This window comes from Curcuma longa, chromosome 16, assembly GCF_044706935.1.
Source record: "Curcuma longa cultivar G26 ecotype Majalengka, Jawa Barat chromosome 16, ITB_CL_G26_1.1, whole genome shotgun sequence".
Classification (NCBI taxonomy): Eukaryota; Viridiplantae; Streptophyta; class Magnoliopsida; order Zingiberales; family Zingiberaceae; genus Curcuma; species Curcuma longa.
The window spans coordinates 8698861-8725585 of record NC_133876.1 but is presented as its reverse complement, the minus strand read 5'-3'; the positions used below and the strand labels follow the sequence as shown (position 1 = coordinate 8725585).

Below are 26725 nucleotides of genomic sequence, written 5' to 3'. Positions count from 1 at the left end.
AATTGGTGTCGTTCTAAATTTCTGTTTGATCCAGCTATTTATTATTGTCAGATTTGATTTATTAATTTACATTGTCTATTTGATTACACAAAGTGGGAAAAAAAATTTTTATTGTTCCATTATAAATTATCTGATAACAGGTTTATTGAGATCATTCTTTCTCAACACTTTACCATCAGTCTCTGGTTTCAGTATTTTACCATCAGTCTCTCGTTTCTCCATTAGTTGATTAATCAAACTAGTTCATGGGTCAGTCGTCAGAATACACAGGTAATGGTGGTTTCGACGGAGTGCATTACGGCGCCGGCGGTGGCAACGTGGAGTCGTCGGTGCGGCAAATGACGACTCCTCCTCCCACGTACGTTGCCGCCGGAGCTCCGACGACAACGTTGTTCACGATTGGCCTTGTCCTCCGCGGCCTCGTCATCGTGCTGACGTTCATCATATCGACGGTGGTGATGGGCGTTGCCAGGGAGAGGGAGAGTATCACCTCCGTCAACTATGACCCTGTCACCGGCGTCACGGTCAACGATGGACCCTACACGACCAAATCCACCTACTCCTCCGCCTTCGTGTGAGACGAGTTCATTTTATAACGTTGACCTGGCTTCGTACGAATGGTTAAAATTACATAGATCCGACGGTTGAATCAAGATCTTTCTTCGTATCTATTAAAAAAATTGCATATTTTTAATATTATCAATTGTAACAGATACTTCTTGGTGGCGAACCCGGTGGTGTTCGTCTACTCGGTGGCCTCGCTGGCGACGGTGATCCTGAACAGAGCCGAGTTAAGCGGCGTGCAGTTGCCGCTGACCGTAGGCGACGTGGCAGCGGCGGCGCTTCTTCTCTCGGCGAACGGAGCGGCGGCCGCGATCAGCGTGGTGCTGGGGAACGGGCAGCAGAAGCTGGCGGCCTGGTCGAAGATATGCGATTCCTACAGCGGGTTCTGCCGCCGAGTCAACGTCGCCGTCGTGCTCTCCACCGTCGCCGCCCCCGCCTACGTGCTTCTGGTGGTGCTCGGAGCCGTCAGCCTACGTAGATCTAATTAATTATTAATTAATTGTTGTATTCAAATTAATCATTGTGGTTTGTATTGTGACGGTAAGTATAATTAATGGTTGATAATGAATAAATAATGATAGATGTAAAATAAGAAAACGGAAGGTAATTTTTAATAAAAAAGATCACCACACTGCTTCCATACATCAATTAAACATTGTCCACGCACGAACCGCAAAATGAAAAGACGACGATTTATCTTTTTTTTTTGCACGATTTTAACACGACGTAATTGATTAATTAGATCGCCGGAGGGCGACGGCGCTGAGCACTGCTAGGAGGACGTAGAGGGTGGCGGTCAAGGTGGAGAGGACGACGGCGGCGACGAGGCGGCTACAGAATACATCGTATTTAAAGCACATCTTGCCCCAACCTCCCAGCTCGCTCTTCTGGCCGTTCTCCAGCAACGAGGTGATGGCCACCGCCGCGCCATTGGCCGAGAACAGCATCGCCACCACCACCACATCGCCGATGGCCAACAGCAACTTCAAGCAGCCGCCGCCACCGGCTCGCCTGAGGATCGACGCCACCAGCGAGCCCACCGAGTAAGCGAACACCAGCGGGTTGATCACCAAGAAGTATCTGCATGCAACAAGTAAATTTGAATATTTTAGGGTTCATTTGGAAAATTTCAGCCCAGTGAAGGTTAATTAGCACGTAAGGAAGGGGCAAGGGGTAGTGTAATTTCCTTTTGTGAAACTTACACGAAGGCGGCGGATTGGGTTGACTTTACTTCGACGTCGGCGGTGTCGCCGTAGTCATCGTTCAACGTGACCGTCTGCTTGGCGGCGCCCATCACCGCCGTCGATATCAACGTCAACAAGATGGCGGCGCAGCGGATGACGAGAGCGATGGTTTTCAGAATCGCCGGAGCTCTTTCTTTGTCGCCGCCGGCGTAGTAATTGGGCGGAGGAACCTTCGGCGCCGCCGCCACCTCCACGTTGCCTCCGCCGTTGTATTGCATTCCGTCAAAACCACCGCCGTTCTGCCCCATTAAGCACTTCTAGTCAACGAATTGAAATTAAAGAGCGGACCTGTCCTATGGCGAGTTTAAGAAGTTAATACAAGACCTAGCTATATATATATATATATCGAACGTGTTTACCAACTAAGTTGTCGGACACCTACAACTTAACTCGTACGTCTAAAGTCAAACTATAATTTTATATTTAAATATTGTTTTTTTAAAAAAAAAATTGAACAATATTTTAACAAATTTTTAAATGCGATAATGTATGGTCATCAAAAATGCATGCCACTTAGCCCATTGTCAACCCTGACCTAGCTTTTGTAATGCGGGTTGAGTTTACTTTTGTTCACTTGTTTTTTTTTTACGTTATCCTATAATTTTTTTTATGTGCACTTGTGCCATTTTTTAAATTAAAATCGTGTATCTAGTTCTTTGGATTAATTTTAAAAATGATCGATTCAATCTTATGAAATTTCTTCATCAATCATCAAAGTAAATCTGAAAACGCTCTAATTATGGGAGGACAAAAGCTCAACGTTCTTAGTCCCATCCTTCACCGGAAGAAATTCATCTTGCAACACGCTTTGACTTTCTTAGTCCTAAGCTCTCATTAGAGGAAATTCATCCTATAGTGTGTCGCAATTAGAACTCGAACCTTATATGCTACGGAAGACTACATAGGTCTCTTATCGTTGCACTGTAGTCTAGAGAGCTTGCGTCACTTATTTATGTTCTTTGGTTAGAGAGTGCTAATGAAGTAAAATGTAATTGAGGATTTCATTTTTAGTCAACACCACATATCTAGTTTTTAGAATCGATTAATTCTGAAGATGATTAATTTGACCTAACAAAAGTTTTTCATCGATCATCAAAGTAAATCCGAAAACGCTCTAGTGAAGTGCAAACAACCCAGTCCTGACCTTCCACTGAAAGAAAATTTATCTTGCAACACATTGTAATTGGGAATCAAACCACAATTTAACTTTTTTAGTCCCAATCTCTCACGGGAGGAAATTCATCCTATGGTATACCACAATTAAAACTCAAATTTTAGATGTTTGAAAAACTATGTAGGTGTCTTATCATTTTATGTTTTTTAATCAGACAGTGTGCTAACCAAGTAAAATGTAATTCATGAGGATTTTATTTTGAACTGTTTTAATTATTATTTTCAATTGCACCCATTTAAGATATTTATTTATTTATTTTTATAAAAAAAATTTTGTCCCCTTCTGTTAGCTATTTCCAGACAGGACATGAAATACCAAAGTAATGAAACATGCTCTCCATTGTATAATTGACTCTCATCCCATATTATATTATATTCCATGTGGTCCTTTATGAATTTAACCTTAGAAATGGAAGAGGAAATTAATATTTACAATATTTCTTCAGACTATTTACAAGTAAGTGCGATCCCTCTACACGATAAATATATATATTATATATGTTGACATGAAAAGGAACATTTACATTTGAAATATAATGTCGATCGAGGAGCATATGTGCATCATCATTATTGTTGCATTATCATATCGATTTAACTTGTCTATTAATCCTCGAAGATTAATGCTTGCTTGATAGAAAAATTACATGCTTAAAGAAACAGCTGTTAAGAAATTATATATACACTGTTTTTTTTTAAACAAATATATATATATCTTAAAACACATTTATATCTTAATTAGCGTTCATAAGAGCATGTAAAATAGTATTAATTAATCCTTTACACGGGATATGAGATAGATTAGTTACACTCCGTTAGCCTTGCCGCCTGTCATTCTTCTCCTCTTCTCTCGGCATTGTCGTCCACATCGGTCACGTTTTGAGTGGTTGTACGTATGCAAGCGATCGAGGGATGACTAATTGTACCCTTCGTAAATGGGCGGGGGTGGGGATGCATAGCTCAATCCACCGACCGGAGGAAGGAAGCCCTTGTTAGTTGGTGGAGCAGCGGTGGTGGGAGTGGGTGGAGGAGGAGGAGAGTATGAGACCAGTGGTGGTGGTGGAGAAGCAACTGGGGGCGGAGGAGAAAAGATAGGCGGTGGCGGTGGAGAAGCTTTTGTTGGTGGAGGTGGAGAATAGATTGGTGGTGGAGGGGAGCGGATTGGAGGAGGTGGAGAGTAGACGGGAGGTGGCGGGGAGTAGATAGGTGTTGGGGGTGGCGGCGAATGGACTGGTGGAGGTGGCGGTGAGTAGACGGGGGGTGGGGGTGTTGAAAGCACTGGTGGAGGTGGCGACGAGTAGACGGGTGGTGGTGGTGAGTAGAGAGGAGGAGGCGGGGAGCGGGTTGGTGGTGGTGGTGAGTAGAGAGGAGGAGGAGGAGGGGAGTGGATTGGTGGTGGTGGTGCGTACATCGGAGGAGGAGGGGAGTGAACTGGTGGTGGTGGTGAGTTGATAGGTGGGGGCGGCGAAGATACTGGTGGCGGCGGCGGTGAATGAAGTGGTGGAGGTGGCGACGAGTAGACTGGTGGCGGTGGCGAATTTACAGGCGGTGGCGGCGAATGAAGAGATGGAGGTGGGGGGGAGTAGGTTGGTGGCGGTGGTGGATGAAGAGGTAGAGATGGCGGCGAGTAGCTTGGTGGTGGTGAGTGAGCTATTTTCCCTGCAGGAGCAGGATACGGTGACGGCGGCGACGAAATAGGGAACGGAGGCGGTGAGTTCACCATCGACGGTGGGGGCGGTGAGCGGAAACGTGTCACCGGAGAAACACCATGTGGCACCGGCGGCGACAACTTTGCAGTTGGGCTTTCAGGCGGCACGTTGGGTTTCACCGGCGGCGATGATTTGTTAGCGGCCGGCCATCCGCACTTGGAGCGAGTACAATCCACAGGATGATTCACCACCGGAGTGCACAACCTCGACGACTTCTGCCCTGGCCTTCCGGAGAGGCAGTTGCTCGAATCATCATACGCCACCCTGGACTTCGTCGACGGCACGCACTCCTCCGCCTCCCCCTTGAAAAAATTATATGCAAATCCGAAGCTTGCCAGGTTGGGCAGTTTGCAGAGCCCCGCCGGAACGACCCCGGTCAGGATGTTGTGCGACACCTCTAGCTGCTCCAACTTTCTCAGCCCCTCAAAGCTCTTCGCTGTCAGTACTCCGGTGAGAGAATTTCCACTGACGTCCACCACCGTCGCATTACCTAACAGCCCCATCTCCAACGGCAAGCACCCGGTGAGGCCATTGTCGAGAATGACGAGCTCATTCAGCGTGGCTCCCATATTTCCGATGCTCCTCGGAATGCAACCGCCGAGCTGGTTGTTGGCGAGCACGACGACGGAGGCCTTGGAGTTGCCGAAGTTCTCCGGAATGCCAGAGGTGAAGCGGTTGTCGTTCAAGAATATGGCATCGAGGTCTTTGTCAAAGAGCTCCGGCGGCAGAGCGCCCTCAAAGTCATTGAACCGGAGATCAAGATACCTGAGCGACGAAAGCTGAAGGACCACCTTAGGGAATGGGCCGACGAACCGGTTGTTACTGACGTCGAACTCGTGGAGGAGATTGAGGTTGGAGAAGCTCTCCGGGATGACGCCGCAGAAACGGTTCGAGTTGATGTGGAAGAGAGCGGTATCATTCAGGAGGCCAAGCTCGGCGGGGAGGTACCCAGCGATATCGCCGCCGTTGAGGTCGACGCCGGCAACGACATTAACAGAGGCATCATCGAGGGCAGAGGCACATACAATGCCGTTGTAGCTGCATATGTCGGGGCCAACCCAGTCGCCGGTGAAGTTCTTGGGGTCCGAGTAGATCGCGTCCTTCCAAGCTTGGAGGGCAACGTAGGCGCTACGGAGGCGAGGGTTGGCGATCCGAATGCCGATCTTGATGTCAAACTCGAGGTCATTAGGGAGCTGGCCTTGGTTCTCGGCGAGGGCGGCGAGTTGGCGACGAGCGATGGTGGCGACTTCAACGTCGGAGAGGGCATCGGATGGTGAGAAAGAGAAGAGGAGGAGGAAGAGGAGGAAGAGAGAGCGGCCAAAGGCCTCCATTGTGCGCCGGCTAGATGGAGAGCCTTGTGGGAGTGAAGGGAAGGGGGAGGGAAGAGGATGTTATAGCCAAACGCTGAGGATCATCGTGAATGGTTTACCTTGTTTGCAGGCGGAGAGTAAGTAATTTTTTATTACTATTTCCGTTGAGTTTGTTTGTTTGTTTTTTGTTTTGTTTTTTTTTCAAGATGGAGATTGTCCATTGAAGAATTGGAGGTGTTAAGGAACCTTTCAATTCTTAGCTCACACCATCTTTGGAAAGGTTATTTTAGCATAAAGCCAAACAAACTATCCTCATTAATTAATAGTAGGGGGTGAGAAAATTTTGGTTAAATCGAATATATCTATGAAATTTAAAAATTCAGTTGGATTATTTTAAAATTTTAATTATTTTTTAAAATTTCTTATTTGATTAAATTGAATTAATTAAAATAAAAAATAATTTATAAATTTATAAATTTCTAATTAATTGATAAAATTTTTATAATATTTGAAAATTTTGGTTATTTCGATTAATTCAGTAGAAAATTGAATTAATCGATATGTTATCGGTTTGATTTTTATTTCAAAATTCGGTCGGTTCGGTTAGTTCAAAAAAATTTGATTCGGTTTGATTCGATTTTAATCGAATACTCAACTCTAATTAATGGAGAAGATAGTTAAAATAAATAGTTTAATTTAAAATATTATATATAGAGAATTTATAGTCACACTAATTGATTGATCTGTATTTAGTTTTTAAAATTTTATATATGGTTGGAGTTTTAGGAACACAATATTGTTGTTGTGTAAATATAATACATCTTAGTTAAATAGTAAATTTGTGTCACATTTATTTAAAATTATATAAATTTTAAAAAATTCAAAACAACTTATAAAATTATTTCATTTTTTGGGATTTTAAATATCTTTTAGTGTTTAAGTGAGATAGCGCGTGTATAGAAGAAGAAGGGGTATTTTTTTTGAACGACAAATGCAGATCGGGCAACGTGGTAGACGGACCATTGAATTAGAAATAAACTTGAAAAGACTAGACTAACCTTATGATTGGATTTTTTTTTTTGCAAGGGTGCAGGTCTAGATGTATTAGTTTATAAATCTTAAATCACGGTAACATCCAAGCTGTCGATGGCTCTATTCCTAAGATGAGATTGATTTTATGGTTGTGGATGCTTTGTATAACCCATAGATGAGTATGCAAATGTTATGATGTGTGGATATATAGGACTATGGTATCTTAGTGTTGATGTGTCATGAGTTTGATGTAGTTTCTTATGTAATAGGTCATATGTGTGTGTTCAATGGCTAATGCTGTCTGGCTATAATGCTTGTCTTTTGATTGTATATTTGAGGGGTTTAACCTCTCTTATTTTATTTTTTTCAAAAAAAAAAAAGGGGTATTTTTGAAAAAAAAATATGATTTAATAAATATGAAAAATATAATACATGATTTAGATATTAAGCAAAAATAAGGAACATGACTGAGTAACGTGTGCAAAAAGAAACAAATGTTGATTTACGCTTTTTTTTATATTAAATAATATTTATTACATTTAATATAAATATTATTAATTACTGCTATCAAATTTTTAAATAATATTTACTGAAATGATGGATTTTACAACATTTTGTATATTTCATTATCCTTTTTTTTTAAAAAATATAATTAAATAATTTAAATAAATCAAAAAAGAACAATGCTTGACCCGGGACCATTTCGGACCATCATGAGTGGCTCGTGTATGTGGGCCCTTAGCGGGCCCATCCTGTTGATACGGCTACCCTACCCTAGCCTTCCCCTTCCGCTCCTCCTCTAACAGCATACTCCGCCGCGCCGCCCAGGACCTCCTCCTCCTCCTCCTTCATGGCGGTGAGTATGATGCTTCTTCCCCTTCCTCTATTCTATTGGGATTTCAATCTCCAACCATTTCTTCTGGTATGATGCAAACTAGCCAAATCAGACTTCATGTGCTTCCGTTCCACGCGCCGTCTCTCTCATTTTGCTGCTTTTGGCGGAAACTCCTCGTTTTCTTAGTGAGTTTTTGCTGAGCGGACGGTGAGAAGACGTTGGTCGAAGCACTTGACTTCTCTGATGATAAACTGCGAGATTGGTAATTACTCGCTGACCAGATAGAAAACAAGCTCGTCAATCTGTCAAAGATGGAACATCTTTTCTTCTTTTGTTTTTCTTCTTACCGTTTCTGGAAATCTTTAGATGTGAATATTTGCTGCTGTGGTTTTGAGTTCGTTGATCTTTGCAAGTTGGGAAAGAACGGGGAGAATTGTAATGGGCATACGTCCAGTGGGCGCTCCCCATTGCCCTATAATCTCGTCATCGTCGACTCCAAGACCTCGCCGCCTCTCCTCCTCCCTATTTCGCAATCTTTTTCTCTAAAGTTTGGATTTTTCTTTCGGTACATTTTGGTACTCTCCCTGATTTCTTATTTCTTTTACTCCACTCCAATTTGCCCTAGGTATGTTCGGAGCTTGATGCATACCCTAGTCCTTACATCTATGGATTTTTGTTTTTTTACAATGGATTGGAACTCTGGCTTGTCGATTGCAGGAGCTGCTGAAGTGCTTCCGTTTGCGGAATCGTATCTGACGAAGATCTCATTGAGGCCTGCAATTCTTAATTTCTTATTCGGTAACTTCGTGGTTCTCAGATGCTAATCTTCGTTAAGAGTGTTGATTTTATCGATTGTTGGTGGCTTGTACTAGTAGTTAAAATTGCGCTTTCCTTTCTGATTTTCCATAAAAAATGGCATTGTCTTTCAGTTCATATCCAATGAAACCATGCGTATGCTGATGTTGCTTTGCACCTTGTTAACAACCACTAAAGGATTTGTTGTATCTTAATACACAGTACCAAGATGTTACCGATCTTATTGGACACATGCTTTTGAATTTGTGAGTTCATCTGGGACTTATTTTCCTCCTATAGGTGACTGATGTGGAATACATAGTCATGGAAGGAGATGAGAAATACCATGCAGAGATTTTGGTTAGTAGAAAAATGTTCTAGTTGGTTCATTGGGTGTACATAAAATAACATTTAGGGAGCATTTGGTTAGGAGGTTATCGTAGTTGATAATCTTGAAACGTTTGATTGACGGTTATCATCGGTTATCTATATAAGGTTATCAACATTTAATTCAGGTTATGATCCATTCCCAATTAATATAGTATCATTGTCATATCAATAAATGTATTATCTTCACATTAGCAGAATATGATTATTTTAGCAGTTTAAGAATTTTTACGATTTTGAAGGTTATCGAATTTTTTTCTATTATTATCTTTCAATTTTAAAACTGAGTTAATTGAAACTACTGTAAAATTTAATTGAAATTAAATTAATTAATTTAATAAATTTAAATTTAAATTTATTTTAAATTTTAAATAATAAAATTATGAAAATTTATTAATTCAATGAATTATTTTATTAAAATAATTATTTTAATAAAATATTTCATTAAAATATATAAAAATAGTTTAAATTTTTAAAATAAAAATAATGAATTATATTTATTAATTTAATAAATTATTTTATTAAAATAATTATTTTAATGAATTATTTTATTAAAATAAAATTAATAAATATAATTTATTAATTTAATGAATTATTCTATTAAAATAATTATTATAACAAATTATTTTATTAATATATATAAAATTATTTTAAATTTTTTAAAAAATAAAATTAATGAATAATATTTATTAATTTAATGAGTGATTTTATTAAAACAATTATTTTATTACAAATATATACATTTATTTTAAATTTTAAAAAATTATAAAAAATTTATATTTATTTTTTATATATATTATCAATTTATTATCATTATTAATATTAATATTATTAATTTTATTTTTTAAAAAATAAATTAAATCAAGAGTAATACAATAAATATAAAATTAATTATATTTTATTCTTTCTAAATAAATAAGTTGAATTAAACAATAGTAAATTATATTTATGTTCTATATCACATAATCAAAGTTATGTATGATAATTTGAATTAAATGTATCTTGATTATTTAGTTTAGGTTATCAATGATTTTCAAGTAATGCAGTATTATCTTCACGTTAGTAAATCTTAAAGTTTTTTATGATTTCAGATATTAATAAATTTTTTTTATGATTATCTTTCAATTTTAAAATTAAGTTAATTGAAATAGATAGTGCAATTTAATTGAAACGGAGTGAATTAATTAAATAAAATTTTAATTTAAATATTTATTAATTTAATGAAGTGTTTTATTAAAATAATTATTAATATATATAAATTTATTTTAAAGCTTAAATAATTAGAAATAAATTTTATTTATTTATTTTATATATTATTAATTATAGTTATTAATTTAATGAATTATTTTTTAAAAATAATTATTTTATTAATATGTATATATATTTATTTATTTTAAAATTATAAATAAATTATATTTATTTATTTTTTATACTATTAATTTATTATCATTATTAATATTAATATTATTATATGCACCATACTGGCACCCTGAAGAAAGACTATGCACACATGTCTCTCTGGGCACCGTGCTGTAGCCATACATACACATACTAATTGACAACGGCCGTCTTTGCATGACTTCAAGCTGTTGGGTAGGAAGCTCTCATGGCGATGCCACACAGCCCTTCCTTGGCGTCCACGTCCCTTTCCATCCTTATGTAGCCCTTCTCCCCCCAACCGGCCCCCCAAGAGTTCTTCACCAGCCAGTACTTGCTGCCGTCGCTCGCCTCGCCGTAACCCACCGCCGTGACGCCGTGGTCGGGATCAGTGCCGCAGTCCCCGGTGAAGACGCCGCCCTCGTAGAACCGGAAGTCTGACCCGCTGACGTCTATCGCCACCGACACCGGCTGGTGGGCCACGGCCTTGCGGAGTGCCGCCTCGTCGTCGGCCGGCACATCCTCGAACCCACTGATGGTGGCGGCAGAGGGGGAGGATGGGGGCGTCGGCTGGCACATCCTCGCTGCAGGTCCAGTCGATGCCCTTGTAAGGGTAGTTGGCCTCGGTGGCGAGGCCGCCGTTGTTGATGATGAACACGAATGCGATGTCCATGAGGCCGCCGTTGCAGCCGTAGTCGTCGCCGTTGACGTCGCAGTCCACCAGCTCCTGCTCGGAGAGGGAGATCAACTGGCCGGAGGTGAGCTGGGTGATGCCCTCCATCGCCGCCACTGCGGAGAACGCCCAGCCACTTTCTGTTTTGCTCGTGCCGTGCAGACTCAGATTCAGTTTGAGCAATAATAATTAACTAAATTGTTCCTCCAAATTATGCACACATATATATATATCATACCACACATCTCTTGATCTTTGACGGGAGTGACTGCTCCTTCGGCCCTCCAGTCGACGCTCGCCGGCGTTGCGGACACGTTCTCGTACCTGAATCCTCCCTTTCTGATCGGCCTCGCCGCGACCGTATTCTTGAAGCCGGTGTGGGAAGCTTTGAACTCCTCGTTGGTCATGTCGGCGAACTGATTGACGCCCAGCGAGTACTTGTGCTTCCCGGCAGCGTTGAACGAGTCGATGTGCTCGACGTTGGACTTGAAGATGTCGAAGCGGCGCTGCTTCTCCGCGTCGTCATGGTAGACGCGCCCGTGCTGCACCATCCACTGCTCGTACCTCTCCGCCATGGACGTGCTCTCCGGATCACTTAGCTTGTCCCCCCGAGCGGTGCTTGATACCACAGCGAACAAGGCCGCCAAGACGAGGAGGCATTGCTTCACCGCCGCCGGAATTCTACCCATTCGCAACGCAGTTAATTGATCAACTAATTGAAGCTTAGTGAGAGAGATTAAGCGATGGGCTTCGACTATTTATAGCTCGAGAAATGATAGAGAGCAGGAAAATGTAGCAGGAAACATAGCATGACACACGTGGCGGTCCACGTGTGTCATGCCACGTGGACTGCCACGTGGGTTTCATGTTCTCTCCCCCCTTCCCCCAAAATCCCGAAATCGAAGCCTCTTCGCCATTTCCCTCCTTCGGCGAAAACGTAAACCCTAACCTCGTCTCTTCCTCCTCCTCCTTCGCGCCGTCTCTTCCTCCTCCTCCTTCGCGCCGTCTCTTCCTCCTCCTCCTTCGCCAGCTTCCGTTTGCCGCCGTTGTTGCCGCCGAGAGGACCGCGCGTTCCTCTTCTCCGCGCCGCCTCCTCTTCTGCGCCTTTTCCTTCTCTTCTCTGCCGCCTCCTTCTTCCTCCTCCTCCTTTGGCGAAAAAAAAGGGCTTCCTTTTTCATCTTCTTCCTCGACGGGGAAGCACAGAAGTAGCAGAAGGACTTATAGTAGCTGCTAATTTCAGGAAGAGTTAGAAGGTTAGTTTTTCGATTCTTGTATATTTCTCGTGTTTTTTTTCCCTTTGTGTAGTGGATTCCCTTGAACCATAGAATTTTTTAATCTTACTCTGTCACTACGACTGTTTATTTTGGTGAAGAGTTAGGAGTTCACTTTATCAATTCTTGTTTGTTTTCGTGGTTTTCTTTTGTATGGTGAAATTGGTGAGGAATCTGGAGATATAGTGTTTTGGTGTCGGATCTGTGAAAAGATTTTTTGTCATTTTTTTTTGAGGAATTTGTTGAGCTCTGATGGCTTCGATTGCTTTGAAGTGTGCAGTTTAATGGTCGTAGGAGCTACTGTGCTACGTATAACCAAAGGGCTTTTCAGGTCATGGTTTGGTTATGGTTTTGGAGTGTGATTGATTGAAGGAGGTAAAGGTTTCAGTTCGGGCTTTTGGTATAACCAAAGCTTGTTATTTTATCAAGTTTAGACTGAATATTCATTACATTTCATCACTTGCAGGTTTCTGATATATGAATATATGGAGAATGGAAGCCTTAAGGATCATCTTCATTGTAATTCTTTGGCTTTATTGGTTCGGTTATTAATTAGAAGTTGCATTTTTTTTTTACTCAAATGCTTCATATTCATGCAGCACCAGGGAAGAATAGGTTAAGCTTGGAGGAACCTTAAATAACAAACTTCAAAAGCTTCTGGGAACTTGTCAATTTCTTTCTGAATTGAGCACAAAAAACATGTCGATTTCCTCCATTGTCTGTCCTGTTACAAGTATTTTTGTTCATCACTCAACACAACAATGCCTTTGTGGAATGAAACGTAGGCACCTGTCCATTTTCTATTGTCAGTAACAATCCTCCAAAGAAATGCATGATTTCTTATCAATTGTTTAGATCTTCACATGTTACAAGTTTTTTATTGTGCTGAAGGATTTGACATCTGTATTTAGGTCTATGAGGATCGAGATAATGGAGTGGTGTGCTTCAGAAACGAGAAAGGAGAAATTGTCTGTGAAGGACTGGATGAAGGACCGCGGTTCAATCGATCAGCTTCATCAGAAAAAGGATGCAGATGTTCTTCCTTTTTGCAGATTAGAGAGCTTTAGATCCACAGCTTCAATCGACCAGCTTTAGATCCTTTTTGCTTAACAATCTTAGCTTTTGAACAAGAAAATTAATGGCATTTAAGTATTTGGTTGTGTATGATGAACTTGTTTCTTGTGAGGACAGAAATAACTGCAAGGACCAACTTTTGTTTGAGACTCCAATGAACTCTGACTGCATATGACAATTTGGACAATCATTGCAAGTCATGGTAACATTTTTTTAACGTATTTAACTCTTCAATATGGAGATCAAAAGTATCGTTTATATTGGATTTCACTGATTGCAAGAGAAATAATTGATGGATTTGCTATCACCTATTGAACCTTCCCTCCGGATTTGTTAGCACCATTTCAGCAACGCATACTCCAGAGCAGTTCAACAAGCTTAAACCAAACCCCTAATGGATCATTGCTCGGTTATCAGACAGTTTCCTCTAGTAATCACAGGAGTGACTTATTTAAGATTCAATCGATATGCATGTAAGTTTTTTTTAAAAATTTATTTTCACCCCTTTAACCAACCAATTTACTGTAAATTGATTGCATCAATCATAGAAGAATGCAATTGACAAGTTTCAGTTCTAGCTGAAAAGTATAAGGTTTTCGTAAAGGGATCAAAAATCATTGAACAAATGAAGATTACAAGTTTCAGTGCTGCTGTTCTTAGTCTGCTCGAGATTGGCCAGCACGAGAGGAAAGGATGATGCCGACAATGAGACCATAGAGAGCAAGAGCTTCCGCAAAGATGAGTATAAGAATCATTTCAATTCCCCAAGACATTCATTGGATATATAGCATGGCCTACACATTGAATGAACCAGGATTCAAGAATCATGTGGCAATCACAAACTACTGAAACTTACATTCTGAAATTAAGTACACAATATGTTCTTTTTGAAAACAAAAATTGAGTACACTTTTGCACAAGATGTTTCTGTTCATGTAAACTACATCAACATAGTCATACAAGAGTTAACAAATATCACACACACTAGAAAGCCAACCAATCTCTGCGCAAATGCAACACCATTATAAACTTCTGCATTTCGGTGTATTAGTGTAGTACTTAGGCATTTTTAACCTGCAAGGACAAACATACTTTATAAATTACAAACTCCAAACACCACTAAAAAATTTAAACTTCAACAATATATGAATCAATTTGCATCATCACAATATTAACATACAATAATGAGATTAAACAAAAATCAGGCTACCAACCAAGTTCAAACCTAGCGTCAGCTCTAGGTGCCTAATGATGTTGGCAATCTTGAGAAAGAGCCCGTAGTCATTGCACAGAACCTGATGGGATTCATAGCTTAGGAAAAGGATGTGGTGAAAAACTTGACAGGAACTGGAAGGCAAGAATGCCTACCAAGACAGCCATGAGGAAGGAACATTTACAAGTTATAGAGGGAGATGTTGCAAATAATTATTTCTAAATGGTACCTCTACAAGGATTTGCCCTGGCTGATTGCAAAAAATTGGGCTTGCTAATAACAAGCATATCATTCAGGTCAGCCTTACAACAGGGATGCTTGCTGAATGAAGACGTACACCGAAAAATTGAATTCTAAGAGACTGATTGAGAAAACAGCAATTACAATTTTTTGTTCATATCATTTCATTGACCAGCCACATGAATCTTATCCCTCTAAAGACAATCATGATCAGAAAATACTGTACTAAAATACAGACAAATATTGGGGCTCTTTTTTGCCTAATTTTCAACCAACAGAACTTAAGCTTAAGATGCATAGATAAAGAAGCTACCTTTACATTTTAAAGATAATACCCCAAGCCAGAGTTTATAAAAGAGTAGCAATTAGAAATAAAACGGACAATGATTAAAAATTATCATTTTTTATACAAAGGAAGGCAAGATGCAACCTTAGTGTATGTATATATAATAAGAGAGGTCATTTAGTGTCTAATATACACTGCCAAGTAACAACACAGTTGCACAAACACAGCTATATAATCTCTCCAAAAAGACGGCAGCATTGCCAACCACTTGTAATACTAGAGGAAAATTTTCAGTGGCATATATGACAATGGTAAAAGTGAAAATAAATTCTTCAATGATCAGCATCATAAGATAAACATACCCAATATTAGAATGTCTAGGAGTCTAATTTTATACCTTAAGAGCAAAAAATTGGCTTGTCCACTTGTTACGAACAAGCTGAACAATTCCACCACTACCCTTTCCAACTACTTTCACCGCATCCAAGTCATCCAAACTCAATGTATTATCCAATGGTTTGATAAGAGGTGGCTGGATTACAATGCAAGAAATACTGTGAGACAAAGCTACAGATTCAGCAGAAGGAACCAATTGTATACAGAAAACTTAGGTACTTAATTATGAACATGCAAAAAAAGGTTAACGATTGACATGTATTACCATGAAGCAGCGCAGAGGAGGAGGAAGAAGGAGGCGGCGCGGAGAAGAGGAGGCGGCGCGGAGAAGAGAAGGAAAAGGCGCAGAAGAGGAGGCGGCGCGGAGAAGAGGAACGCGCGATCCTCTCGGCGGCAGCAACGGCGGCAAACGGAAGCTGGCGAAGGAGGAGGAGGAAGAGACGGCGACAGAAGCTGGCGAAGGAGGAGGAGGAAGAGACGAGGGTTAGGGTTTGCGTTTTCGCCGAAGGAGGGAAATGGGTTTTCACCGAAGGAGGAGGAGGAAGAAGGAGGCGGCAGAGAAGAGAAGGAAAAGGCGCAGAAGAGGAGGCGGCGCGGAGAAGAGGAACGCGCGGTCCTCTCGGCGGCAACAACGGCGGCAAACGGAAGCTGGCGAAGGAGGAGGAGGAAGAGACGGCGCGAAGGAGGAGGAGGAAGAGACGAGGTTAGGGTTTGCGTTTTCGCCGAAGGAGGGAAATGGCGAAGAGGCTTCGATTTCGGGATTTTGGGGGAAGGGGGGGAGAGAACATGAAACCCACGTGGCAGTCCACGTGGCATGACACACGTGGACCGCCACGTGTGTCATGCTATGTTTCCTGCTACATTTTCCTGCTCTCTATCATTTCTGTTATAGCTCTGCTCTGTTGTGTTCTGTTCTAGCTGCTGCGTGCCGTGGAGTAATTTAGTTGGAAGGCTCCGTAATCGTGAGCGAGATCCGATGATATTACACGTCTCTTGTTGGCGAAGCTCTTACGCAGAGTTCTGTTCGTGATTTAAGAGGTTGGTAATTAGTTAACAATTAATTCAGAGGCATTCATGGAGCATCTAGCTAGTGCTATAAATCTTTGCACTAATCTTAAAGCGCTCAAGTTCAGTAAAATCAAATGCTCACTGGTGGTAGAAATACCACAATAGAACGGCAAAATTGTTGCATAGACCAGTCCCAGAACCCAGACAGAGAGAGATCAATATATAAGTTTATACTCAGAACCTATGTTAAATTTGATCAAGTGATGATCCCATAAGCTCGAGTTGTTTATATTTTTCGCGTTAGTTATGCCGACAATTCAGTAAACAAGACAGTTTGCTGCTGCATTGCTGTTCTTCTTCTCTGGTGCCTCAACTTCTCGGTCATCTGATTTGGATGTCATTGACAACATAGTTTTCTCAAGAACGGATGAGATTTTAAAGCAGGAATGAAGAAACTGAAGAAGTATTATGTATTTTTCAGAATGATAAACTGCCAACTGCTAATTAAACTCTGGAATTCAAGTAATTAAGCCACAGTTACAGAACTAATGGTTAATTGCAAAAATCACTACACCATAGAATTAATATGTTTCTCCTGCGATAGCTAGATTGCAACTGCTAATTAAACTGGAATTCAAGTAACTACAAAACTGAATGGTTGATTACACTGCACAATTGCTGCACCATAAAGTTAAGCAAACCTTGAGGCAACAACTATGGTTCTATTGAGTTCTATATATATTCTTTTTTTTCTAATCTAATTCAAGAAAGAAATGTAACCAGGGAACGACCTCAACTTGTAGCAATTCAAATTAGAGAACAAACAACAAACTTTAATTCTCTTTCCCTTCGAAAGCACACCCTTAGGCGGAGTTACAATCTCAGTCTATCTAAATAGGACTGCAGTTGCCCAGTTGCTGCCAATATAAGACCTGCAATTAAAGAGGATAAAATTATTTTAATTCAATAAGTAATCCAGCAACTCCGATAAGTCCAAGAAGTTGTTCAAAGTATGATTATTGCGGCAACAAACATAGATAAAAAAGACAATCAACTCTGGATTTAGTCTCTTAGGATTACCTAAAAATAAAGCAGAAGGTTTTGCTGGTCTTGATTTAAACTCTGGATGAAATTGCACTCCTATGTAATAGGGATGGTCAGAAAGCTCCAAGACCTGTCGAAAGATCGCAAAGGAATATGATGTTGAACTACTAGTTGCACAAAATAAGTTAGAAAACTGAATAGTGTGCACAATACCTCCATTCGAGTCCCACTTTCATCGCTGCCAACAAACTTGAGCCCTGTACTCGATAGCTTCCCCACATAGTTTGGGTTCACCTATTTCATAGCATAAGAGATTAGCACTAACATATGTTGTGGGTACTTAACTGATAAGTTGTGGATAGTTGTATTATTCAAAAATGCAAATGACATGCACGAGACATAGAAAATTTTATCAGTAAAAATAAACTTGAGCCTTTTAGCATGATTTGGCTGTTTCAGCTAAGCAAGCAACGACAACAACAATATAAAGATAGTCGTTAAAAGAGAGGAGATAAGGGAATGCTTCCATGATCGGTGAAGATAACATCTGCATACCAATCATCAAGCAAAATGAAAACATGCATGGATCTTTTTTCTGTATGAATCATAAAGATAGAAAGAACGGAAAGTGCTGCTACATAAAGTATTTCATAAAGCATAAGTTCAACACTGACCTCATATCTGTGTCGATGTCGTTCATCCACATAAGAAGCACCTTTGTAGCTAGCAATTGACAAGCAAACAAGCATTGACAATGTTAAAAATGCTCTAATGCTTGGTTAGTTGATGGCTTCAATCCATAGATTCAAATTGATATTATAGCACACATAATGGAATTCACAATCATAATCTATCAAAATAAACACATGAAATAAGTTTCTTAATGTTAAAATTCTCTTTGTCATACAGTTTAGAAGTGACACAGTCAGGTTCTTTGATGAAAGTTCTCCGGGTCCCCAGTCTCATTGTACTTCCCATGTGCGTTCTAGAACCCTGCATACAAAGCCAAAATGACAAGGTTAGACTAATCAAAGTTCCAAAATTTATGTGGCGAGGAAACCATAGTCAAGCATACCTCAGGCATGAAGATTACAACAGGGTCTGGTGTTTGAGGGTCAAACTCTTCACTGTTTGCTCTTTGTAAACCCAAAATCTAGATATGATTCAGTTAACAAAGAAAGAGAAAAAGTTATGTTGCAAGATCATCATTGTAATTAAAACAAATACAAAATTACATTAGGAAGAATACCCATCTAGAGATCTCAATCACAGAAATCTGCATTCCCAAGCAAATGCCAAGGTATGGAATTTTGTGTTCCCTGGCATATTTTGCTGCTAATACCATTCCTTGGACTCCACGATCACCAAAACCACCGGGAACAAGAATGCACGAAGAACCCTATAGTTTCATAGCAACACCATCATTTAAGTATTCAGTAATTTCAAGTGAGTACAAATATAACACAAATTAGGATGCTCCAAAACTGTTTGTGAAGAAATACACTAATGGAAAACTAAGTCATCACCTTCAACTTTCGCCATGCCAGCTCATGAGCTTCCGGAGTCTGAAAGAGAAGGAAATTCTTCATATAACTAACTCATTTCAATAGAAACAAAAGCAACACTGGATTTAAAAAATTCATACTACTAATGCACTCTCATCTTCAAGGTCTGACGCTGCAATCCATTCAATAGATGCCCTCAATGAGCATGCAACACAGGCATGTAAAAGAGCCTGCCACCAGGAATCAACAAAGCAACAGATTCACGGTATTGCGTTGACAGGAGGAGAAAAAGAATTGGAAAATAATCGTGGGTGCATTTACAAAGGATCTTTTTTTCCTAAAGAGAAAGAATGTCACTGTTTGTTTGCCTAAATGATAAAATTGTGCAGAATTAGAAGAAAAGTATAAAACTGTTTGTTAAGAGCATCAATCGCACCTTTGTGACAGACAAATATGAATCAGTTAGACCAGTATACTTCCCAACCATAGCAATCTTAACCTTGAAGTGAAATCGGCATATCAATATGTGCATAAAAGTGAAGCAGGAAGGGAATTATAATGCAGTTAAAAAACACTCACTGAGTTAGTGAGGTTATCATATGTTTCTGCCATCTGTGTCCAACTCATTAAATCAGGAGGAGTTGCCTTACTGAAAACAAAGCCTCCCAAATCAGTTTAAGAGGTTGATAGAAGTAGAAAAATCAACTATAAATAAATATGCAAGAAAATTCAACCAGTACAATTAAAACTAAAATGTAAACTTGCCTGAAAAGATTCAATTGCTTTACAATAGCTTCATGTGCACCTTGACTCTATAGGAAAACATACTATCTATCAGTCTTACAAAAGCAAATTGGAAATGTATGTTCCGGAAAGAAAATTTTCATTGATTGCAAGAGCACACATTATTCGGTTGAAGCAAAAATTAAAAAAAATTGGTATGATAACTGACCCGGAGTAGAAGTGGAACATGCCAAATGTTTGGAACATCATGGATATTTAAGATGTTAGAAACCTGTAGGAGGACAGGAGAACATCAAAATAAAAAAACAAAAGTGATTGAGACCATTAAGAAGTTCGATAAACATTCTGAGGATCCAAGTGCCAGTCTATCAGGCCATTACAAACTGTTGTGTTGAATGGTATACTAACCATACTGCCTGGGATATCGATGGGAATCAACAAAAAACAAACAACCATATACAAATGATTATTTCAAACCATAAATAGTCTAGAATATTTCAAGCAAAGAAAACTCACCGAGACATGACAAAATTGTGAAAGTTTGACTCTAGTATTTTCTTGTATAGGCTGTATCAACAAAGAAATAGTTCCATGTAAGGTTAAAACTACATAAATAAGAAAATATGTGACGATGTCTATCATCAACTATAGATATAAAGATCATGTTTATCAATTTTTATGTCTATGAAAAATGAAATGATGCTAAATAAGAAGAAGAAGAAGAATGCTCATACTGCAACATATATCAAGAACTGGATATAAAGATCATGGAGACATGACTAAATGAAATATGAGTACACAGAATCCTGCCAACAGAAAAATAGGTTTCCATTCATATCTCTTTGTTACCAAAAAAGATAAGCATCTGTAACATTTGTCCTAGCACACAACTATTGCTAAAAAGGTAGAGTTTTGGAAACAATCTAACTCAGAATACGACACTATAAAGTACGTGGAAAATTGTTATTTGGGGTTATAACTTATAAGAGATGGAAATACTATTCTATTTAACAAGATTGACAATGATGGAAATGAACTATAGATGCTGATGCTGCAATATATAGCAAGAACTAGATATAAAGATCATGGAAATATGACTGAATGACGTGTGAGTGCACAGAATCCTGCAGAAAGAAAAATATAATTGCCCTTCATATTTTCTTTGTACCAAAAAAAAGCATCTATATCATTTGGCCTTAGCACATAACTAACATAAAATGGTAGACATTCAGTAACAATCTAACTAGTCATATGGTATAAATTAAGTTGAAAATTGTTATTTGAGGCTGTAACAGACGGAATTACTATTCTATTTAACAAGTATTAGCTGATAAAAATTGCAGATTAGAAAATCCAGCTCTTCTATAATTACTTTGCCTTTTTCAGTGCTATTTGTCATAGAAAGAAGGCAGACAAGGCCTCAATTGGATGCTACATGCCAAGATACGAGAAAACCACATGAAAACACAAAGGACTTATTAAGTGGGGATACTCATCTTCGGTTGATATAATCCATGAACTCAATAAAATATCCATGCACTTTTGTAATAAAGAGAGAACGACGTAATAGAGATATTCAAGTTCTCAATTAGCCAAATGAATGATACCTGAGAAGAACGACAAACTAATAGGTCAGGAGTCAAACCTAAAGCCCTTAGTTCTCGTACACTGTGTTGCGTTGGCTTTGTCTTCTGTAAAGTAAATAATCCAGTCTCATGGGTGTTATTGTCAGCATATAAGGGCAAACAACAAGCAATTATGTTAGGGAATTTTGAATCTTGCATCCACAAAATTATTGTTGAACTAGTTTATATTTTGGGGGAATTGTAATGTGAGAACCTTGAGTGAAAGTCAAAGTGACAAAGGCAAGTAGGATATTTACTTGCTCACCAACTACACCAAGTACTGGCACAAGGCTCACATGAATGAGGCAGAAATTCTCTTTACCTGAAAGGAACAACTTTATTATGTACATGATAACAACAATGACATAAAAGAAAACTCAGAGAGAAAAAAAAGAAAACATTATGAATTTGATGGGGCTGTGAAAAAAAGTATGCACAACATCCAAATGCCTTTGGGATTACCTACAGAAAAAGATAACTGGCGTAAAGCTTCAATAAATGGCATTGACTCAATATCACCTGAAACACATATCTAGTTTCATTGGTTCAAGTATATTTTATTGTAAATGTTCGACAATGTTGAAAGTAGTCTTCACTGTTGCAGAAAAATAACTTTGCATATCCTACCAACAGTTCCACCCAATTCAATCACACAAACATCAGCTGCCCCTTCTTTGCCATCAACAGGTACAGATGCTACTGATTCAATCCAATTCTTTATCGCGTCAGTGATGTGAGGGACAACCTATATTTGTGGTTAGAAATTGATACTTGTATTAATTAAGAAGTTGGGGATGAAAGATATTCAAACAGAACGAAAAGAAGGCTCCAATATATTTTACCTGCACAGTCTTCCCGAGATAGTCACCCTTCCTTTCTTTCTCAAGGACAGACTGAAAAAACATAGTGCATGCTAATTTACCAAGACCTTCAGCATAAAGCCACAGAAGACAAACTCCAAAAGGGGAGAAGGACTTGCCTGATAAATCTTTCCAGTGGTAATATTATTATCTCTAGTAAGAGTAACATCCAGAAAGCGCTCATAGTTTCCAAGGTCCAAATCCACCTGCATGTAAAACACATTAGTAAGTTAAATACAACAACAACCAAGCCTTATCCCATTAGGTGGGGTTGGCTGCATTAGCAAGTTAAATATTAGGCAAAAACAGTATAAAGAAGACACAATACAAAGAATTATTCAAGAAACAACGATTATTTTGAAAGTGCCAAAGAGAAAAGGTAAAAAAAAAATTCAAAGAACTCTTTACATCAGAGCAAACAGAGGTTAATAAATCCTATAATTATACACAGAAGAATATCAAGTTGTTGATAGAATAGGAGCATCTACACCTATTCTTCTTGCTACTTAAAGATTACAAGTTTTCTTGCATATAAGAAACCGTCAGTGATGCAGCAGATAACTATTGATTCTGTTGATTCGAACACGAGTACTGGAAACAATGATGCAGTGGATAACTATTAATTCCGTTGATTCGAATACGAATACCGGAAACAATGATGCAGCGGATGACTATTGAATCCATTGATTCGCACACGAATACCGGAAACAATTTTTTAAAACCTATCGATTCAATCGAAGAATACTAGGAGATAAGCAACTAAACTCGAGGTTTAGGAAGAAACAACCCGAGTACAAATATTATTGATTAAGCTCAAAAAACCTGAAACCAACTAAATAATGATTTAAATAGACTTAAGGCCCTAACATTGCAAAGATGAAAAACCCTCAAAATTTTAACTCGACAAAAATAATAAAAAAACTAAAATTGCTCTTCTATTCCTGTATCATTCTTCCTAAAATGGAGAAAATTCATCCTCAAATTACTAGTCATATCATCATCAGAAGCGTTGTTAACGCGTTGCTGTCTTCTCGGTGGCATGCTGACACAAGATCAGTTCAAATACCAACTGATGCAACAAATAACTATTGATTTCGTTGATTTGAACACTAATATCGAAAACAATGATGCAACAGATAACTATTGAATCTGTTGGTTCGAACACAAATACCAAAAACAATGATACAACGGATAACTATTGATTCCGTTGATTCGAACACGAATACCAGAAACAATGATGCAACGGATAATTATTAACTCCGTTGATTTATGCACGAATACCAAAAACAATCTTCTAAACCTATTGATTCGATCGAAGAATAGGAGATAGACAACCAAACTCAACGTTTGGGAAGAAACGGCGCGACCACAAATATTATTGATCAAGAACTCAAAAAACCTAAAACCAACTAAACAATGATTTAAATAGACTCAAGACCTTAACATTGTAAAGGTGAAAATACCCCCAAAACCCTAACTTGACAAAAACAATAAAAAGACTAAAATTGCTCTTCTGTTCCCGCATCAATAAGCCTTAACTAAAATGATTAATATGTATAATTCTTAAACATGTATCAGTACTGAGTTATTTTTCCTTTTTAACTTGTAAGTTGACTAAATGATGATTGTTATGTATCCTCTTCAACCACTCTACAAGAGGATAGCCAAAAAAATCAAACCTTAATTGCCAGGTAGTTACTAGACAGCACAGCTTATTTGGCAATGAATATGACATGATTTCAGAATATTTATGACAAATGCTTCAAACTATACTTGAATTTAGTGGAGGAAATGTACCTCGCCCCCATCATCAAGAACAAAAACCTCTCCATGTTCAAAAGGAGACATAGTCCCTGCGTCTGTATTCAAGTACGGATCTGCATGCAGTAGAAGCATGTACATAATGAGATGTGTGGTTTAAGGAACAGAATGAGCGTAACTGAAAGTAGGAAATTTGTCAATGTAATGTCATCTGTCAAGATCATGATCCAACAAGAGTTTGAAAATTATGGAGAACAAAAGCAAATTCATTATCCTTGTAATGAACGATCATCATCATTCAGACCAAGAATTATCAAAATTCTTAAAAGCAATGTAAACCATGAGAAAGCAGACAATATGAACAAGTATAAATTAGGTGCCTGGAGTATGTCATTCAGCTCATTTAGACTAAAGGAGTGGGTCGTACTCACTCCCTCATGGCATGGAGAATGCCATCTGCTTACCCTTGGCAACGTCTCAGAGACAACAACTGCAGAAGATAGCTAGATTCCTTTCATTGAACTGGGGCTATGGAGTGATAGGAACAACATGCTTTTCCAGAATCATACAAAACTCCTCTCCAATTTTTCCTCTAGTTTTCTCACTGTGCTTGTATCTAGCATGAATAACTTCCAAAGGGCATCGATATATAACTAGATATTGCTACTATTAACTTTAACTTATGTAACATGCTTCTCACGCAACCTATTTACACATTTAATGATTTTTCATAAAAAAGTAGGCATTTCACCTTCCTACTACAATGTATCCCACAGTTTTCTAGTCAGAGTTCACAGATGACTGAATGAACTGTTATGAATAATAATATACATTAGGATGCTAATAAAGAAAAATCAAAACAAAGAGTTGGAAAAGGAAGAAATTCTTATTATTCTTGAGGAAATAAAGAAGAAAGGTAACCTAACGCTGAGATAACCTCATAATGTTTGGTAGATAGAGGTCTCTCAATTCCAAAATAGCTGAATATTCAAATGGAGTTTGGAACGGCAAATCAACTGTAATAAAACAGAGCTTCATGCCTGACCATCAAATGCCTGGTTGTTGGAAATCCGACATGAAGACAACAGGGTTAAACATATCTGAGAATCTGTGAAATGGCTCCTTGTCAAACAATCTCTTGCTAGCTGCTCAATGACGTTTGGAAAAATCTTCTAGTTGAGTGGACCATGTAATAAGTATATATGCAGATAAAAAGGTATCTTCTTTTATCTTCTTTTAGCATGCAAATTCACACGTTGTCAAGATGTTTAAACCAATCTCATTGGCGATTTGTAATATACACCTAAAAGTATCCCTCATTCAATGTGATTGGGTACGCCATCTCCTACCCAATTTCCATCTCATTAAATTTCCTAGATTTATGCCCGACGAGCGGGTGGGGGACTCCGCCAAGCACATTCTTGATGTCCTCTCTCTTTACAGGACCGAGCAATTGGAACCCTTCCAATGCCCGATCCACTACCTTGATAACCCCGAATTCAGCTCAAAAGAAGCTGATTTTTTTACGCAAACAAAGGGACAGCCGCAAGAGAAGATTCGGTTCCACTAACGAGAGGGAATAGAACGAACCTATTTTGATGGAAGTGACACGAAGCCTGCAGGATTTGAGGACGACCCCGATGCTGCTGGCGGTGACGCCCTTCCCCAGCCCGCTCACCACGCCGCCCGTCACCAGCACGTACTTCATCGGCCTCTCGGCGCCTCCTCCTTCGCCCTCCATTTCCAGAAAGTCAACAGGATGGCACAGCCCCTTCCCTCCGCCGCGAGAGCGCCTCCAGAAATCCGGCCGCTGGAAGTGCGACGCGGTGCGTGAAGAGGCGGCTCGCGTTCCGTTTTCAAGACGACGCCAAGCGCCGGGATTAAAGAGCTTGTATCTACTTTGCCAATCGATCTGAGCCGTTCGTTACTTTCCATAATAATAAAATAAATAATAATAATTATTATTAAAAAGACATCTTTTTAAAACTTATTTATTGCGTTTTATGAATATAAAGGATTGAATTTGCATAAATTATATTATACTTAAGTAAGGGTGGAAAAAATACCGAATTTTTGGTATACCGCACATACCATACCGATATTTACCGTCCATATCAAAAATTTCGGTATACCGAAAATTTCGGTACGGTATAATACCGTACCGAATTTTTCGGTATCGGTATCGGTACGAAATTATTATTTTTCGGTATTTCGGTATATACCGAAATACCTATTATATATCCTCTTATAAATTATTTATTATTTATTCAGGATTTATGCGATCAGTTCATCACTAGGGGCCTAGGGCAGACTGCAGAGCTCCATTCTTTCGCAAGCGGCAAGCGACTGCTCGACTCCGTTTTTTCGCAAGCCGACAGGCGATCATCAGTTCATCACTAGGCAGGGCTTCGTTCTTTCGCAAGCGGCAAGGCGACTCCGTTCTTTCGCAAGCCGACTCCCCTCCATCGCTTTTCCTTTCCTCTTTTCGAACTCTTCACAGGAGACATGTGTTGGAAATAGGATACAACATGAGTGACCTAGTTCTTTTTAAACCCTAATCCGAAACCATCTTCCTCTTCATTCTTATTTCTCTTCACGAAGT

General features: G+C 39.1%; 5 protein-coding genes, 1 long non-coding RNA gene and 1 pseudogene across 11 annotated transcripts; 2 read left to right on the top strand and 5 right to left on the bottom strand.

Annotated features, from left to right (window-relative positions):
* Nucleotides 1-245: 245 nt before the first annotated feature.
* Nucleotides 246-1052, top strand: LOC141847007 (CASP-like protein 1E1). Its single transcript, XM_074735006.1, has 2 exons — nucleotides 246-574; nucleotides 713-1052. Exons 1-2 carry the CDS (start codon nucleotides 246-248, stop codon nucleotides 1050-1052), a joined length of 669 nt encoding a protein of 222 aa, XP_074591107.1.
* Nucleotides 1053-1298: 246 nt separating this feature from the next.
* LOC141847006 (CASP-like protein 1E1) lies at nucleotides 1299-2056 on the bottom strand. Its single transcript, XM_074735005.1, has 2 exons — nucleotides 1767-2056; nucleotides 1299-1644 (listed from the first exon to the last, which is right to left on the bottom strand). Exons 1-2 carry the CDS (start codon nucleotides 2054-2056, stop codon nucleotides 1299-1301), a joined length of 636 nt encoding a protein of 211 aa, XP_074591106.1.
* A 1838-nt stretch (nucleotides 2057-3894) lies between these two features.
* Nucleotides 3895-6018, bottom strand: LOC141847005 (leucine-rich repeat extensin-like protein 7). The gene has a single exon (XM_074735004.1). The coding sequence runs from the start codon at nucleotides 6016-6018 to the stop codon at nucleotides 3895-3897; it is 2124 nt and encodes a 707-aa protein (XP_074591105.1).
* A 4609-nt stretch (nucleotides 6019-10627) lies between these two features.
* Nucleotides 10628-11785, bottom strand: LOC141846872 (senescence-specific cysteine protease SAG39-like; annotated as a pseudogene).
* Nucleotides 11786-12031: 246 nt separating this feature from the next.
* LOC141848024 (uncharacterized) lies at nucleotides 12032-13393 on the top strand. Of its 4 annotated transcripts, none has more exons than XR_012603451.1 (5): nucleotides 12032-12349; nucleotides 12648-12742; nucleotides 12834-12886; nucleotides 12967-13148; nucleotides 13279-13393. It is a non-coding gene; the product is annotated as an uncharacterized LOC141848024 (long non-coding RNA). The 4 variants fall into 4 exon arrangements; XR_012603453.1 differs by having other exon boundaries at nucleotides 12641-12742; XR_012603450.1 differs by lacking the exon at nucleotides 12032-12349 and having other exon boundaries at nucleotides 12356-12742.
* An 828-nt stretch (nucleotides 13394-14221) lies between these two features.
* Nucleotides 14222-16452, bottom strand: LOC141848079 (uncharacterized). Of its 3 annotated transcripts, XM_074736194.1 has the most exons (4): nucleotides 15842-16452; nucleotides 15578-15734; nucleotides 14656-14736; nucleotides 14222-14515 (listed from the first exon to the last, which is right to left on the bottom strand). In XM_074736194.1, exons 1-4 carry the CDS (start codon nucleotides 16390-16392, stop codon nucleotides 14501-14503), a joined length of 804 nt encoding a protein of 267 aa, XP_074592295.1. In that variant the 5' UTR covers nucleotides 16393-16452; the 3' UTR covers nucleotides 14222-14500. The 3 variants fall into 3 exon arrangements, 2 of the variants coding, with proteins under 2 accessions (XP_074592295.1, XP_074592296.1); XR_012603459.1 differs by lacking the exon at nucleotides 14656-14736 and having other exon boundaries at nucleotides 15578-15712; XM_074736195.1 differs by lacking the exon at nucleotides 14656-14736.
* A 717-nt stretch (nucleotides 16453-17169) lies between these two features.
* Nucleotides 17170-25915, bottom strand: LOC141846873 (uncharacterized). The gene is made up of 22 exons (XM_074734897.1): nucleotides 25714-25915; nucleotides 24160-24239; nucleotides 22482-22568; nucleotides 22345-22395; nucleotides 22130-22247; nucleotides 21965-22021; nucleotides 21760-21824; nucleotides 21485-21568; nucleotides 20394-20444; nucleotides 20086-20148; nucleotides 19899-19945; nucleotides 19713-19782; nucleotides 19570-19632; nucleotides 19274-19363; nucleotides 19155-19193; nucleotides 18878-19027; nucleotides 18704-18781; nucleotides 18536-18621; nucleotides 18303-18351; nucleotides 17842-17922; nucleotides 17665-17758; nucleotides 17170-17516 (listed from the first exon to the last, which is right to left on the bottom strand). The coding sequence occupies exons 1-22, from the start codon at nucleotides 25862-25864 to the stop codon at nucleotides 17458-17460; spliced, it is 1713 nt and encodes a 570-aa protein (XP_074590998.1). The 5' UTR covers nucleotides 25865-25915; the 3' UTR covers nucleotides 17170-17457.
* Nucleotides 25916-26725: the final 810 nt, after the last annotated feature.

Coding starts and splice junctions, on each gene's coding strand:
- LOC141847006 (XM_074735005.1), bottom strand. CDS start 2,056: ATGGGGCAGAACGGCGGTGGTTTTGACGGAATGCAATACAACGGCGGA. Junction 1,645..1,766: donor ACCCAATCCGCCGCCTTCGT/GTAAGTTTCACA, acceptor TGTTGCATGCAG/ATACTTCTTGGTGATCAACC.
- LOC141847005 (XM_074735004.1), bottom strand. CDS start 6,018: ATGGAGGCCTTTGGCCGCTCTCTCTTCCTCCTCTTCCTCCTCCTCTTC.
- LOC141847007 (XM_074735006.1), top strand. CDS start 246: ATGGGTCAGTCGTCAGAATACACAGGTAATGGTGGTTTCGACGGAGTG. Junction 575..712: donor ACCTACTCCTCCGCCTTCGT/GTGAGACGAGTT, acceptor CAATTGTAACAG/ATACTTCTTGGTGGCGAACC.
- LOC141846873 (XM_074734897.1), bottom strand. CDS start 25,864: ATGGAGGGCGAAGGAGGAGGCGCCGAGAGGCCGATGAAGTACGTGCTG. Junction 19,028..19,154: donor TGGCATGGCGAAAGTTGAAG/GTGATGACTTAG, acceptor ATGAAACTATAG/GGTTCTTCGTGCATTCTTGT. Junction 18,782..18,877: donor TGATTGAGATCTCTAGATGG/GTATTCTTCCTA, acceptor AATCATATCTAG/ATTTTGGGTTTACAAAGAGC.
- LOC141848079 (XM_074736194.1), bottom strand. CDS start 16,392: ATGCCACGTGGACTGCCACGTGGGTTTCATGTTCTCTCCCCCCCTTCC. Junction 15,735..15,841: donor CTCCTCTGCGCTGCTTCATG/GTAATACATGTC, acceptor TTTGTCTCACAG/TATTTCTTGCATTGTAATCC. Junction 14,737..15,577: donor GCCAATTTTTTGCTCTTAAG/GTATAAAATTAG, acceptor GAATCCCATCAG/GTTCTGTGCAATGACTACGG.